General features: G+C 42.3%; 1 protein-coding gene across 1 annotated transcript in view; it reads right to left on the bottom strand.

The window, feature by feature from the left end:
* Nucleotides 1–16017, bottom strand: part of LOC310799945 (NACHT, LRR and PYD domains-containing protein 3-like) — a gene marked incomplete at its 5' end in the record, with an annotated part of 38569 nt that overhangs the window by 9138 nt on the left and 13414 nt on the right. Inside the window, 3 exons of the mRNA XM_083662554.1 lie at nt 3060–3233; nt 13229–15026; nt 15145–15359. Coding sequence (XP_083518680.1) covers nt 3060–3233; nt 13229–15026; nt 15145–15359 — 2187 coding nt within the window. The remainder of the gene's footprint in view (nt 1–3059; nt 3234–13228; nt 15027–15144; nt 15360–16017) is intronic.

Here is a 16017-nt window from a genome sequence, read left to right as displayed (position 1 = left end):
TGAGGTTTGAGACAGGAATAGAGAGAGGTGCATCAATCTAAATAAGATATCAAAGCATGAAGTTTGAGACAGGAATAGAGAGAGGTGCATCAATCTATATAAGATATCAAAGCATGAGGTCTGAGACAGGAATAGAGAGAGGTGCATCAATCTAAATAAGATATCAAAGCATGAGGTTTGAGACAGGAATAGAGAGAGGTACAGCAATCTAAATAAAATATCAAAGTATGAGGTTTGAGACAGTAATAGAGAGAGGTGCAGCAATCTAAATAAGATATCAAAGCATGAGGTTTGAGACAGGAATAGAGAGAGGTGCAGCAATCTAAATAAGATATCAATGCATGAGGTTTGAGACAGTAATAGAGAGAGGTGCAGCAATCTAAACAGGAATAGAGAGAGGTGCATCAATCTAAATAAGATATCAAAGCATGAGGTTTGAGACAGGAATAGAGAGAAGTGCAGCAATCTAAATAAGATATCAAAGCATGAGGTTTAAGACAGTAATAGAGAGAGGTGCAGCAATCTAAATAAGATATCAAAGCATGAGGTTTGAGACAGGAATAGAGAGAGGTGCAGCAATCTAAATACGATATCAAAGCATGAGGTTTGAGACAGGAATAGAGAGAGGTGCAGCAATCTAAATAAGATATCAAAGCATGAGGTTTGAGACAGGAATAGAGAGAGGTGCAGCAATCTAAATAAGATATCAAAGCATGAGGTTTGAGACAGGAATATAGAGAGGTGCATCAATCTAAATAAGATATCAAAGCATGAGGTTTGAGACAGATCAGATCAGATAAACTTTATTGTCCCAGAGGGGAAATTTGTCTTGGGCTACAAAGTGCATTACAGCATGTCGATCGGCAGTAACATGTACCAACAAAGAAAAACAACAACAACAACAACATGACAGCAAGACAACAGTAGCATTTGAACAAGACATTGCACAGATCCCGGGTTGAACAGGCGGTGCCTGTTTAGGCAAGGAAAATTGCACGCCCCATATTACACTGACCCTTTTTGCACTATCATGTGAAATAAGATGATAAAATAATAAGATAAATAAAAGCATATAACCATAAAAAAAAAAAAAAAAAACATAAAATCATAAAATCATAGAAGCATAAAACCATTTAGGAATAGAGAGAGGTGCAGCAATCTAAATAAAATATCAAAGCATAAGGTTTGAGACAGGAATAGAGAGAGGTGCATCAATCTAAATAAGATATCAAAGCATGAGGTTTGAGACAGGAATAGAGAGAGGTGCAGCAATCTAAATAAGATATCAAAGCATGAGGTTTGAGACAGGAATAGAGAGAGGTGCAGCAATCTAAATAAGATATCAAAGCATGAGGTTTGAGACAGGAATAGAGAGAGGTGCAGCAATCTAAATAAGATATCAAAGCATGAGGTTTGAGACAGGAATAGAGAGAGGTGCATCAATCTAAATAAGATATCAAAGCATGAGGTTTGAGACAGGAATAGAGAGAGATGCAGCAATCTAGATTCAAGATTCAAGATTTTTATTGTCACTCCGTGGTACAAGTATCACGTGTGAAATTCTTGTGCTGTGGACTCCGTTTAAATAAGATATCAATGAGGTTTGAGGTTAATTGCTGTTTATAGATGAATCAGCATGTTTGTAAAACAAACAGATTAGCTATATTTCCGGGTGCAACTGCTATTCATTTTAAACAGCAGTCCATGGTGAAACCACGCCCTCTTTGAACTCTAACTACTCCTTCATACTTTAAGCTCAACACTCACACTTAACACATTCACTGCCAGCCTTTTTTTTTTTACTGTAGGTAGGTTCTGCCAGTTTTTTTTTTGAGGATTCTGGCTCATTTTACAAGAGCCGAGGATTATTTTCTGCTTGGACTTTGTGAACACAAAGTTCACAAAAGTACTAATAGAATGTGTGCTTTCTCTGTCTAAAAGAGTTAGTTTGTAGAGTTAGTAGTTATGTAGATATTAGCCGTTGAGTACAGCATGGTTTCAGCGTCTGAGACTGAAAGCTGAGATAATCGCAGTTTTGTGAAATTCAATCAAACAGGCAGAACAGTCACTTTAACCATTTATTTTTGGCATCAGTGAAAGATCAGACATCTAAACAATATAGTTCTGAACGCCCTCTCCTTCAAACTCCTCCCTCCGTGGGCGTGTCTGGTGGCTTTCAGCAGCGTTTGTCACAAGCAAGTTTTCTGCTGCTGCTGCTGCTGCTGCGAGTTTGAGCAGCCTCCCTCCCTGGCAGCGAGTGTGGACGGGGCTCACTCGTTTCTTGGGTTTGAGAGCTTTGATGAAGCTTTGTGCGATTCTAGGCTTTATGCTGCATGTTTCAAAGTGTGTTTTCCACCCAGTCTATTTTTGGAACCCCCCACCGCCAGCTCCCAGCGCGATAATGCGCGAAAGCGAAAGTGTTTTCGCCAATCCATTTTACAGAGAGAATGGTTTCCTCACGCGTTCCCGTGCAGTTTTGGCTCCCTCTTTTTCTAGTTTGGAGAGCACTGTCGCCACTTAGTGGGTCGGTGGAATGGGTTGTACACGTTCGGTGGCTTTAATATTTTTATAGGAGACGTGGGGGGCATTGATCCACGTCCTACCGTCAATTTTATTTTATTTTTTTAAGACGAGATATCTCGTCATTGGCAGTCAACGGTTGGATTCTGTAAGCCGATATATCTCGTCATTGGCAGTGAACGTGTTAACGAGTCACCACTTTTAGGACTCTATCACCTTAATTCAGCTTTATTTATATTTTGTACTGTTAGGTTTATACTTTTTCAACCTTTATAATGGGACCCTATGGAGCTAGTCTTGCGTGTACTTTTTACGAAATTCACACATTAAAACTGTGACATTTCACACAACATACAGAACTACATATGTATAGAACATTCACACTACATACATATATTATAAATCAGACTCTACTACTGCTCTCTGTAAAACTTGCAGTCAACCTTTACAGAGTCAGGAATTGTGACCTGAGAGGCACTGTATTGAAAGCAGAGAAATGTGTCAAATCAACTGAGAAAAACTGTCAATTAAAATCCTACCTGAGAGTCTCCAGTCGACAGTGTGGACTCTCCAGTCCAGCAGACAGAAGCTTCACACCTGAATCTTGCAGCTGGTTCTTACTCAGGTCCAGCTCTCTCAGATGGGAGGGGTTGGACTTCAGAGCTGATGCCAGGACTTCACAGTGAGTCTCTGAGAGTCCACAGTCAGAAAGTCTGTGATCACAGATTTAATGTAAGATTAGTTCTATGAAAGCAGAGCTGAGACTAAGCCCACATCAAAACGGACACAGCATACTACTACTTCTAATACAAATAATAACAATAATAGTAATAATAGATAGGTTTTCTTTTATATCAGACACAGGTTTGTATTCCTACCTGACATGTTTCGACGGTAATACTTCCGTCTTCTTCAGAGGTGTCACTAGATGGTGTGTGACGTGTCTTTAACAGCTGATGTTGTTTACAGAGGCATGATCGTCCTGTCAGATTTGACAGGACGACCACGCCCCTCGCTGTCATCTCGCCGTTTGAGAACGCTGCTCCAGGTGGTGGAAAGCATGTAAGCCCCCTCGTCCCGGTTCATCGTCGTTTGCGCCCGCTTCCTGATCTCCACTGCCTCCATAATCCAGCGCTGGTGTTTGTTGTCCTGGGTGCGGATGACTTTGGCCTTATCCCAGTCCATAATGTGGTTCTCCCTTTTGCAGTGATCTGTGATTGCTGATTTGAGATTTTCTTGTAGTGCCTGTTCCTTTATAGCCCGTGTCTGCCTTTTTGTTGTCTCCTTCTCACATTCCTTTTGGTGCTCTTTTTTGCGGGTGATGAATGACCGTCCTGTTTCTCCTATGTATGATTTATTGCATGATTGACATGGTATCTCATAGATGACGTTACATTTTTTGTTTGGGTCGATTTTGTCTTTTGGGTGCACTAGCAGTTGTCTGAGTTTTATGTGTGGTTTGACTGGTGTACTGATGTGACGTTTGCTCATGGCTCTCTGTATGCGTTCAGTGATGCCTCTGATGTATGGTAGTGTGACCGCCCCTATGTTTTCTGTTTTATTGTCCGGTTTCTTTTTTCCTGTACGGGTGTGTTGTCTTTGTTTGACTTGCTGTTTTCCCTTTGGCCCAGTTTGGGTAGTGGCAGGTTTTGAGAGCGTTGTGGATGTGTTGTTCCTCTTGTTTTTTGTCCTCTTCCTCCGTTATAATGCTGGCGCGGTTGTACAGTGTCCTGACTACAGATAGTTTGTGTATTGTGGGATGTTCTGATGTCCATAGTAGATATTGGTCCGTGTGTGTTGGTTTCCTGTATATTTTTATTTTGATGCTGCCGTCGTTTTCGTGATGTATTTTAATGTCCAGAAAAGCTATGGATTTATCTGTTTCCTCCTCATGCGTAAATTTTATTTGTCCAGTGTCGTCCATGATGTTTAGGTGATCCGTGATGTCCTGTATGCTTTCCACCACCTGGAGCAGCGTTCTCAAACGGCGAGATGACAGCGAGGGGCGTGGTCGTCCTGTCAAATCTGACAGGACGATCACGCCTCTGTAAACAACATCAGCTGTTAAAGACACGTCACACACCATCTAGTGACACCTCTGAAGAAGACGGAAGTATTACCGTCGAAACATGTCAGGTAGGAATACAAACCTGTGTCTGATATAAAAGAAAACCTATCAATCTAAGTAAAGTATAGACACTATGAACCTTTTTGGATTAATAGTAATAATAATTAGAGAAAAAGTGACAATAAATTGTATTGTAGAATTAGAAAATTTTCAAAAAGTGCTGAATGTGTAATATCACAAAGCAAAGCATAGCAGAATGCAATTACAAGCAATTCTGTCAAAAGTATATATATATATATTTATAAAATGGGTACCTCAAATCAAGCAATCTGATTGGTTCACAGCCATTGTATAATTCCAGTAACCGAGTTCAATAACCCATGGCCATGGGTTATTGGTTACCATCAGTGGCGGACTGCATAATCGGGCACGTCGGGCAAATGCCCGGTGGCCTGGCCTGGCCTGGCCTGCTAAAAAAAAAAAAAAAAAAAAAAAAATTTGCAGGCCAGGCCAGGCCACTCACTGAACAGCAGGCCAGGCGCCGCCTACTGGTTTACTAGTGGTTTTATTACTTTATTCAGGTTTAAAGTGGGTGCATCTCATTGTAAAATTGGACTTGGCCCAAATTGGGCTTCAAACGGACCAAATTGGGCTTCAAACTACCCAAATCTGGCTTCAAACGGCCCAAATTGGGCTTCAAACGGCCCAAATTGAGCTTCAAACGCCCCAAATTTTCCGCCGCCGCCCTTCGGACGCCGGCACGCGCGTCGGCCCGTATCGGCCTGGCCTGCTTGGTATCTAATGCCCGGCCTGAATTATGATCCCAGTCCGCCCCTGGTTACCATGGCAACTCTCTTACTAAATGGCAGCGCTGCGCTCGAGCCAAACAGCTTTCTCCTGATCTGCTGTATGGAGGGTCACTAGTCCTTCAAGTCTTTGTACAATGAGTCATTATGGACGCATGATGGCGCAACTCTCTTACTAAAAGTACGTTACTTGGTGTCGGCATACGGCTCTGGGGCCGGTTGCACCAACTGGTCTTACACTGGTCTTAACTGCCTGTAACAGAGATCTCCGCGGAGACCTTTTTGACCGTCATCGTCGTAACTGCGGTCAACTGAGCCGTGTTCGTCGTAACACCGCCAGTTCGCTGTCTTTGAAAGCACGACGTTAGATTATAACTAACTAGTTGTGTGGCTTAGCCTTCCAAAATGTTGCCGTTAGTTTTTTAGAAGTTAATACATAGAATTGGGAACGTTACATTCAATTTCATTCAGACTGTCTTCCTGGCTCAATCGCCGCCATTGGTGCAACCGGCCCCTGGTCGGGCTTTGCTCTCAGCAAGCGCCAGGATTGGCCAATGTCGACTTCAGTCTCCAGAACAATCCAATCAAATCACGCGCACGTCTATCTTCTTGCTAGAGGTCCCGCCTTACAGTAGTGTTTCAACTGACTCTTAAAGAAAAACCATGCCAGTCGGACTTATAGTATTATTATTATTATATTATTATACTTGGAAACCGTTTTATAAAAGCAATATAGCACTCGAGCAGCGTGTGTTGTGAAATATATCCCGCTGATAAGCTGTTATCCCACTCGGCCTGCGGCCTCGTGGGATAACAGCTTATCAGCGTGATATATTCATCACAACACACTTGCTCTCATGCTATATTGCTTAAATATACATATATATATATATATATATATATATATATATATATATATATATATGTATGTATTAGGGGTGTCACGGTACGTGTACTCGCCCTGTGTACGTCACAGTATGGGCTTCACGGTTCGGTGCCTGCAGCTACATGAAGAGTACGCCAAATCCAGAAGGTAGCGGTAAATCACCTAAACGCTGTTTGAACGCCATAAACGCCACAGAAGAAGACATACCAAAGCAACACAAGAGCCATATGAAATCCGCGTTCACTGAATGGAACGTTTTGTGGCAAGGAAACATTACCGGGGGTCGCTCCAGTGTGTTTACGAGCCGTACGTCGCTTCCATGCTACATCACAAAACCACAAACAATATCGACGCGTCCAGCTGCTCCCCCTTTACCGTTGTCAAAAAAGTGAAGAAATTGTGCACTAAGCTCTGACTTCAGTGCAGAGCAGTATTCTAATGACTTTTATGACACAGGCGATAAGCTATTTTGCGAATTCTGTCCAAATTCAACCAAAGCCAACGAGGTAATGTAACGTTACGTAGCACTGACAAAGCCGGGCAACTTACATCGCGTGAGATGACAAGCAAGATGGGGTGAGAAAGACTCTTTGTCAAGTTCCAATAATCCATTATGATTACATGTTATCGATGACCAGTGTTGGGAAGTAACGAGTTACTAGTTACTCGTTACTGTAATAATATTACTTTTCCAAGTAACGAGTAGTGTAACGAATTACTAATAGAATATAAGTAATAATATTACCGTTACTTCAAGATAAAACAACTCGTTACATCTTTTGTAGAGTCCATTCTGTGATGCCGCTGCGCTGCAAAACGACACGCAGTCGGCATTCAGAGAGTGTGTGAGTGTGACCACATAAGGGTTCATTTGGTTCCATTTGTTTATGCTTTTATCAAGCTAAGCTAAAAATCCACATGGCAACTGTAAAAGTAAATTATTTATTTGATTTTGTGCACATATTTATCATACTTTGATATTTTGTGTTTTCAGACTCTGAGTCGATGGAGGCGCAGTCCAGTCCTGTGTGTAGTCCTACACCACCTATTTCGGAAAGACCATGTCTCGAAATAGGTTCCAACTTATTCTGAGGTTCTTCCATTTTACTGACAATACTGTAGCAAGGAGGCTGCGGCCAAGCCTCATCTGTCAAGAAACCCCAGGGGCCAGACTCTCTCTCTCTCTCTCTCTCTGTAGCCGCTCACTGGGCGGGATGGACCGACACAGCTCCCTCAAATACATTCTCTTATTTTATTTTTTATTTTTATTTTTTTGGGAAAACAAATACTGTATATGTCTGATGTGTCACTGAGGCAAAAAATAAAAGGCTCAAAAGAGAGTTCTGCTTGAAACGGTGTCCTTCACTAAAAAACACTTTTTCTCCAATTTCTCTTCCAAGGAGGGCATTTTTAGTGAAAACAAGCTAACTTCCACTGCTTGTAACTAAACAAGGAAACATGGTAGAGTTTCAGTTTTTTACAAGGGGTAAGAAGAGAGTCTCTGCTTTATTGTGAGATATGTTGTGTAATTTTATTCCTAGCACAGAATATTCTGTGGGTCCTGGAAGATCAGGAAATATGCTCAAAATCCTGGCACTGGGAGCACACAGACCGAAATGACCCTGGCAGAGAATGAGTTAATGTTAATGCTGCAGAGCTAACGTAATTTGTGACACAAACTTGTTAAGCAAAGATGTAGCCTATACGTATTGAGTTTGCATTGGCCGTGCATTATACTGCATTCTATAAAACAGAAGCTGTTTAAAAGATTGCATCTTGTCGTCACTTTGAACCAGGTGTGCTCTTCATCAAGCATCTCTGTAGGAAGCTGTGCTCTGGCAAAGCGATTAGTTTAAATGGAACGGCACATAATAGACCTAGTTCACACATTCGCACCGCAAAGTCTGCATTTTGATGAGAAAAACGCTATGGGCCTTTTTCACAACGGCCATTTGTGTCTAGACAGAGTATACACAGGTGCAACCAACTAACTAATTAGGGCTCCAGCACTGGAACACCTAAATGGACTGGAAGTTGGAAGCCCTAATTAACATCTTGGTGCACCTGTGTTACCTCCTGCCTTTTAGACACAAAATCGCTGCAGTGAAAAAGGCCTATTGCCATTTGTGTGGAATGTAACGGAAAAGTAATATAACGAGTATGTAATGAATTACTTTTGGCATGGAGTAATAAGTAAAGTAATAATATTACTTTTGAAAATAGTAACGAGTAATATGTAATATATTACTTTTTTAAAGTAACGTGCCCAACACTGTCGATGACACACATGACCGAACGTAATCATTCATATGGGAAACAAAATGAACTCGCCTCCAGTACGTTACTTCCTCCCCCGCTGTCTGACAACTCCACGTGCAGTCTGTTTACAAACTGTGTACAATAAAGATTTAAAGTGGGGGGAAAATGCCTTTGCCCTGTCAAACAGCTGGAATGCAATACATTTGAGAGGGAGGCACGCCTCACACTATCGCTGCTGTAGAGTCAAACTTTTTTGTGTGGATTAATTGCCTAGATCTGATTAAATTGTGGACACGCTGTCGCCTCACAGCTCGAAGGTCCTGGGTTCAATTCCCACCTGGGACGCTGTGAACGCTGAAGGAATGCGTGCCCGTCCGCATGTCCTCGAGTGCCCACCGCCCGGGTGGAGTCATCAAAAAATGGCCTTTCTGTGTGGAGTTTGCATGTTCTCCCCGTGCCTCCCAGGGGTTTTCCTTCATATAGGAACCCCTTCACCAAAAACATGCAATATCCTGGTTGCTGATGTGGTGCCTTCTCTGGTCGTGAAGGGCGCCTGTTCGGAGGGAGGGGAACTCGTTGGAATAGCGTGATCCTCCCACGTGCTATGTCCTACCGGTGAAGCTTCCCCTGTCAGGTGAAAAGAAGCGGCTGGCTAACTGCCCATGTCAGAGGAAGCATGGAGCCAGTTTTCGGCTCTCCCCAGATCGGCAGAGGTAGTGTCCTCTAGAGAGAGAGTGGCGTCAGTGGAGGACCAAAATGCGAGACTCATTAGCCAATGAACAGCCAGGAATGGGTCTCGCGCTACTTTTGGATGCTAAAATAAAGCTGATAATGTACAATTTGATTAAAGGGATGAAAAACCCTTTCAGAGTACAACACAAACTGTCTATTTTGCTGCAACTCGACAGTGCTGCTTAATCCAGGACCTTACTTCCTGGAACTCTTGAGAGTAAAAAACTGGTCCATCGGAGTGAATGGAGATGTCGGGACTCTTCTATCTACATGGCTCTGGACAGAGGGTGGAGCAGCAACCAGGATCAATATAAATTAGCACTAATGGGGGATAAAAATGGGATAAAAATCTGAGGGGGGGGGGAATTGTGGAGATTTATTAAGAGACTATTTCTGATGTTAAAATGAGCGTAAAAAGCCAAATACAGAATTCGGGGAAATTAAAACTGAATTTGGGATTTGTTGCTTTCCCCCGTTGTACCGAATTCGCACCGAATATACACACACACACACATATATATTTATAAAACGGCTCTCTCAAATCAAGCAATCTGATTGGTTCACAGCCATGGTATAAATACCGTATACCACTCTCATAACCCATGGCCATGGGTTATGAGACGCAACTCTCTTACTAAAAGGCTTTGGTTACCTCAAATGACAATGTAGAAAAAACAAAATGGCGGAGACAGCTGTCAGATCCTTGTGAATCGATCTTTGCTTATAACTTTACTAATACTTCGCAGAAAATTATGTTTTGTACAAGAATAGACGCGGGCTAATGTCTTCTTTGCAAAAAAAAAGGCTGTTAACCCCGCATTTCTAAATAAGACGTAACGTTAGTTGGTGTCGGGCTTTGCAGAAAGCTCTCAGCTTCTCAGCAAGCGCCAGGATTGGCCAATGTCAACTTCAGTCTCCAGAACGATCCAATCAAATCACCCACACGTCTATCTTCTTGCTAGAGGTCCCGCCTTACAGTAGTGTTTCAACTGACTCTATCAGAATGCCATGCCAGTCGGACTTATAGTATTATTATTATTATTATTATATTATCATACTTGCGGCCTCGTGGGATAACAGCTGATCAGCGGGATATATTTGCCACAACACACTGGCTCTCATGCTATATTGCTTAAATATATATATATATATATTAGGGATGTTCGATATTGGCTTTTTTACCGATATCCGATAATGTCCAACTCTTAATTTCCGATACCGATATCAACCGATATCAACCGATACCGATATAAGCGGGCTTTTTTTCCACCAAAATTTCACGTAACAAGTTACATAATGTAGCTTAATGTAGCTGAAGAGTTTAATATATAATATGCATGTTGTGTTAAAGTTGTAAGTGTTAGAGAAGCGAGCTTGTGACCAGAAGGTCGTCGGTTCAATCCCCGGGACCGGCAGGATAAATCTGGGTGGGGAAAGTGAAAAGGCAGCGCTTGCCCCTCCCTCATTACCACCACTGAGGTGCCCTTGAGCAAGGCCCTTAACCCCAACCGCTCCAGTGGAGCTGCTCAGTGGCCAACAGATCAGACTGTGGTTGTACTGGTCAGCTTCCAGGTATGAATGTGTGTGTGAATGTGAACAGGGCACTCCTGAAAAGAGAGCATTGCTCTCAGTGAGACTCCCCCTGTATTTAAAAAAAAAAAAGAAAACCGATACCGATATTTTCCGATATCGATTTTTTTATGCTAATATCGGCCGATAATATCGGTAGGCCGATAATATCGGACATCCCTAATATATATATATATATATATATATATATATATATATATATATATATATGTGTGTGTGTGTGTGTGTGTGTGTGTATATTCGGTGTCTATCTATCTATCTATATATTTAAGCAATATAGCATGAGAGCCAGTGTGTTGTGGCAAATATATCCCGCTGATCAGCTGTTATCCCACGAGGCCGCAGGCCGAGTGGGATAACTGCTGAGCAGCGGGATATATGCCACAACACACGCTGCTCGAGTCCTATATTGCTTTTATAAAACGGTTTCCAAGTATGATAATATAATAATAATAGTAATACTATAAGTCCGACTGCCATGGCATTCTGGTAGAGTCAGTTGAAACACTACTGTAAGGCGGGACCGCAAGAACGTGCGGGTGATTTGATTGGATCGTTCTGGAGACTGAAGTTGACATTGGCCAATCCTGGCGCTTGCTGAGAAGCTGAGAGCTTTCTGGAAAGCCCGACACGCAGCTCAAGCGCAGCGCTGCATTCTCAGCGCTTGCTGAGAAGCTGAGAGCTTTCTGGAAAGCCCGACACCAACTAACGTTATGGGGTTAAATGCGGGGTTAAATGCGGGGTTAACAGCCTTTTTTTTGCAAAGAAGACATTAGGCCGCGTCTATTCTTGTACAAAACATAATTTTCTGCAAAGTATTAGTAAAGTTATAAGCGAAGATCGATTCACAAGGATCTGACAGCTGTCTCCGCCATTTGTTTTTTCTACACTGTCATTTGAGGTAACCAAAGCCTTTTAGTAAGAGAGTTGCCATGGCAACTCAATAACCCATGGCCATGGGTTATTGGAGTGGGTTACTGGATTTATACAATGGCTGTGAACCAATCAGATTGCTTGATTTGAGAGAGCCGTTTTATAAATATATATCTACGGTATCTATATAAATGCAGTAGATAGATATATATAGATAGACACATAGACACACACACACACACACACACACATATATACAGACAGACACACAGACACAGACACAGACACACACACACACACACACACACACACACACACACACACACACACACACACACACACACACACACACACACACACACACACACACACACTTAGCCTAAGCTTCACAGGCAAGTCATTTCAAATTCTGGCTAGACAACGTATGATTAACATGACACTCCTGTAGATTAAAACAACCATATCAAGTAACTAACAAACTGTAATATAGACAGTGTCCACTGGAAAATACTGCTGCCTGTTGTGATAAAATGTAGGTACTTTTGAAGCACAGCCTCTTAAAGGACGAGGCATTTTTAAGACATTTGTTACCATCAAACAAATCCTATGAAAATAACAAAATCAACAATACATTTGCTCTACTCCCGTTACTTCCCACGTACCATTTTTAGCCATCAACCAGGAAGTCATTGGCCCCAATTGTAATTAAGCTAAACACATGGCTACACGGATGAGATTTATTGGTATAACAAAATCAGCTATTTTATTTTCATAGAATCTCTTGATGATCTCTTTATTCCTGTGCTCCTTGGCTGCTTGTATTAAGCCTTCAGCCCAAAGAAGATAACTATCAAAACTACACTTAACTGTAAAGTTAATAACAATCATTACAGCTAAACGAACTCTGTTCACCAACTAACATGATAGCTATAAACAAACATTTCAGAATTGGAATCTTTGGAATGAAGACGCAAATTACACATTACTTGTTACTCTTCTTAAAAGTAACACATCGCTTTACTTATTATGCCAGTGAAAAGTGATTGCCCTACTGATTTTTAAGGTTTTGAATCTACAGCATTAAATTCAGACTTTCCGTGATGTATTTCCCAACTTTGTTGGCTTGTTTATGTGCGCTCTCCTGTAATTCCAATATTTCCAACATGACTTGAAGACGACGAGAATCTTTCAGAGCCATTGCACCAATACAGAGGTTAAAGAGACTAAACAATGAAACACAAGTAATGACCAACCTGGTAACTGTAATGTGATTACTGACACGTAACAGTAATGACTTACTTTATTTACTCTGTTACAGGAAAATTAATAGCACATTATTTTGTGTGTTACGCCCAAGACTGTGTTACCACTTCTCTGTAGAACAGCAGTTTTATAGTGTTTGTTTGAGGAACTATATATCTTTATAGTTCATATGGCATCAGGTGTGAAGGTAACTAAACTCTAGATAATGTTAGAATTCAGATCAGGACTAACCGAGCCTCTCTGCAGTTCCTCACAGCTGGGATCAGTCTGCTTCGTCCCTCGTCTGATGTGTTGTAGGCCTTCAGGTCCAACACATCCAGAACCTCCTCTGACATCTGCAGCATGTACGCCAGAGCTGAGCAGTGGATCTCAGAGAGTTCCTTCTTTGACTTATTCTCTGACTTCAGGAAGTCTTGGATCTGCTGATGTATTGAGTGGTCATTCATCTCCATCAAACAGTGGAAGATGTTGATGCTTCTGTCTGGAGACGTATTGGAGGTGTCCATCTTCTTCAGGTTTCTGATGGCTTTCTGGATGCTGTCTGGACTTCTCTCTGTGTGACCTAGTAGGCCTCCTAAGAGACTCTGGCTGGACTCGAGTGAGAGGCCATGAAGGAAGCGGACAAAGAGGTCCAGGTGGCCATTTGTACTCTTCAGGGCTTTGCGCATGGATTTCTTCAGGAAGTAAGCCAAGGAGTGATCACTTCTATCCCAGACTTTTCCCAGGAATGTGCTCAGTACATTCTCAGCCCTGTTTGTGTAACAGTGGAACATGTAGACTGCAGCGAGAAACTCCTGGATGCTCAGATGAACAAAGCAGTAGACCGTCTTCTGGAAGAGCACACACTCTCGTTTGAAGATCTCTGTGCACACTCCTGAGAACACCAAAGCCTCTCTGACATCAAGACCACACTCCTCCAGGTCTTCTTGGTAGAACAGGAGGTTGCCCGTCTCCAGATTTTCAAACGCCAGCTTCCCCAGCTTCAGAAGAACTTCCCCGTCAGTCTCCATGAGCTGCTGTTGACTCATCTCATGGCTCTCATCATACTTCTGCTTCTTCCTCTCTGTCTGAACCAGCAGGAAGTGTGAGTACATCTCAGTCAGGGTCTTGGGCAGCTCTCCTCTCTGGTCTGTAGTCAACATGTGCTCCAGAACTGTACCAGTGATCCAACAGAAGACTGGGATGTGGCACATGATGTGGATGGTCCTGGATGCCTTGATGTGTGAGATGATTCTGCTGGACAGTTCCTCATCAGTGGATCTCTTCCTGAAGTACTCCTCCTTCTGGAGGTCAGTGAAGCCTCGTACTTCTGTCACCCTGTCTACACATGTAGGAGGGATCTGATTGGCTGCTGCAGGTCTGGAAGTTATCCAGAGGAGAGCCAAGGGAAGCAGATTCCCCTTGATGAGGTTTGTCAACAGCACATCTACTGATGATACCTGTGTGACATCAGACACAACCTCATTGTTGTGGAAATCCAATGGAAGTCTGCTTTCATCCAGGCCATCAAAGATTAACACAACTTTACAGACAGAGAGCTTCTCTGCTGTGACCCTCTGTAAGGTTGGATGGAAAACATGGAGCAGCATGAGAAGACTGTACCGCTCATCTCTGATCAAGTTCAGCTCCCGGAACGAAAGCAGAATCACAAGAATGACGTCTTGATTTTCCAAGCCCTCTGCCCAGTCCAGAGTGAACTTCTTCACTGAGAAGGTTTTTCCAATTCCAGCAACACCATTCGTAAGAACTACTCTGATGTATGTTTCTTGGTCATGTAAGGGTTTAAAGATGTCGTGGCACTTGATCGGAGTGTCATGGAGAGTCTCCATCTTGGATGCTGTCTCCAGCTGCCACACCTCATGTTGGGTATTAACCTCTTCACTCTGTCCCACTGTGATGTAGAGTGCAGTGTAGATCCTATTGAGGGTAGTTGCAATTCCTGCTTCATCTGTTCCTTCTGTCACAAAGTCACATCTCATTATCAGACTGATCTTATGAACGTCTAAAACCTCCTGCAAAACGCCGTCCGCTGGAAGAGAAGAAAGAGTAAACAAGTGTTTAACAGATATGCTGTTGTTTCCTGGTTTTAGAAATGGTGACAACAGTAGACAGAACCCCAGTCTTACATTGTGCAGTGCTGGTTTGACTGGGTGTCTGCAGTCCAGATCTTGTTCTGGACGTTTTTCTACACTGGGGACAGGCAGAGTCTCCTGATGAACCGGACTGGGCCCAGTATGAGGTGATGCACTGTCTGCAGAACCTGTGTCCACAGCTGGTAGAGACTGGATCCCTCAGGACCCAATGACACAATGCACAGCAGGACAGCTGCTGCTTCACAACACCTAGACTCCTCTTCCTCATTCTGTGGGGATAAAGGCAATTTATTATCCCTGATCAGATGAAGATCTAACAAACAAACAAAATTGAACAAAAGTTTGAACAATTTTTTGTTCAAATTGTAAAACTATTAAAATATTTCGCCCAGACTATCTTTATAGATGCTCAGACAGCATGGTGCTGCCATCACATGTAAAGTTTATTTTCACATGTATCTGTTGTCATAGTTGTAGTTTAATCAGTGGAGTCAACATTGCATACCCATCATGGATAAATGTCACTGTGGTGATCATGGATGAATGCAACATTGTAACAGTTTTTTCTGGTTTGTTTCATATGTAATTATCATTAATGAATGTCCAGCTCAATACAAACAACACACAGTCCTATTACATCAACACTGTAACAACACATTTGTTACAGAACACAGACAGTGTCTGGCAGTCATTAGTAAATAAATAAGTACCATTCTTGATAACCTCTGACTACAGATAGTGTTAGCAGGGCACAGAGATTGATCACAGCAGTTAGGGTAGATACAATGGCAGAGTTCCATTACATTACATCTACAGTATCAACCACTGTCTGTGTTTACATGTCAAACACAAACAGTGTCAAACACAAACACCATATGAATGAAAATTGGCTTTTCAACAATGATGGGAGGTTTTGGTGTTTAAACC

The sequence above is a fragment of the Poromitra crassiceps genome, assembly GCF_964638095.1.
Source record: "Poromitra crassiceps genome assembly, chromosome: 29".
Taxonomy (NCBI): domain Eukaryota; kingdom Metazoa; phylum Chordata; class Actinopteri; order Beryciformes; family Melamphaidae; genus Poromitra; species Poromitra crassiceps.
The sequence above is the reverse complement of the archived record's forward strand: the minus strand, read 5'-3'. Positions and strand labels throughout refer to the sequence as shown.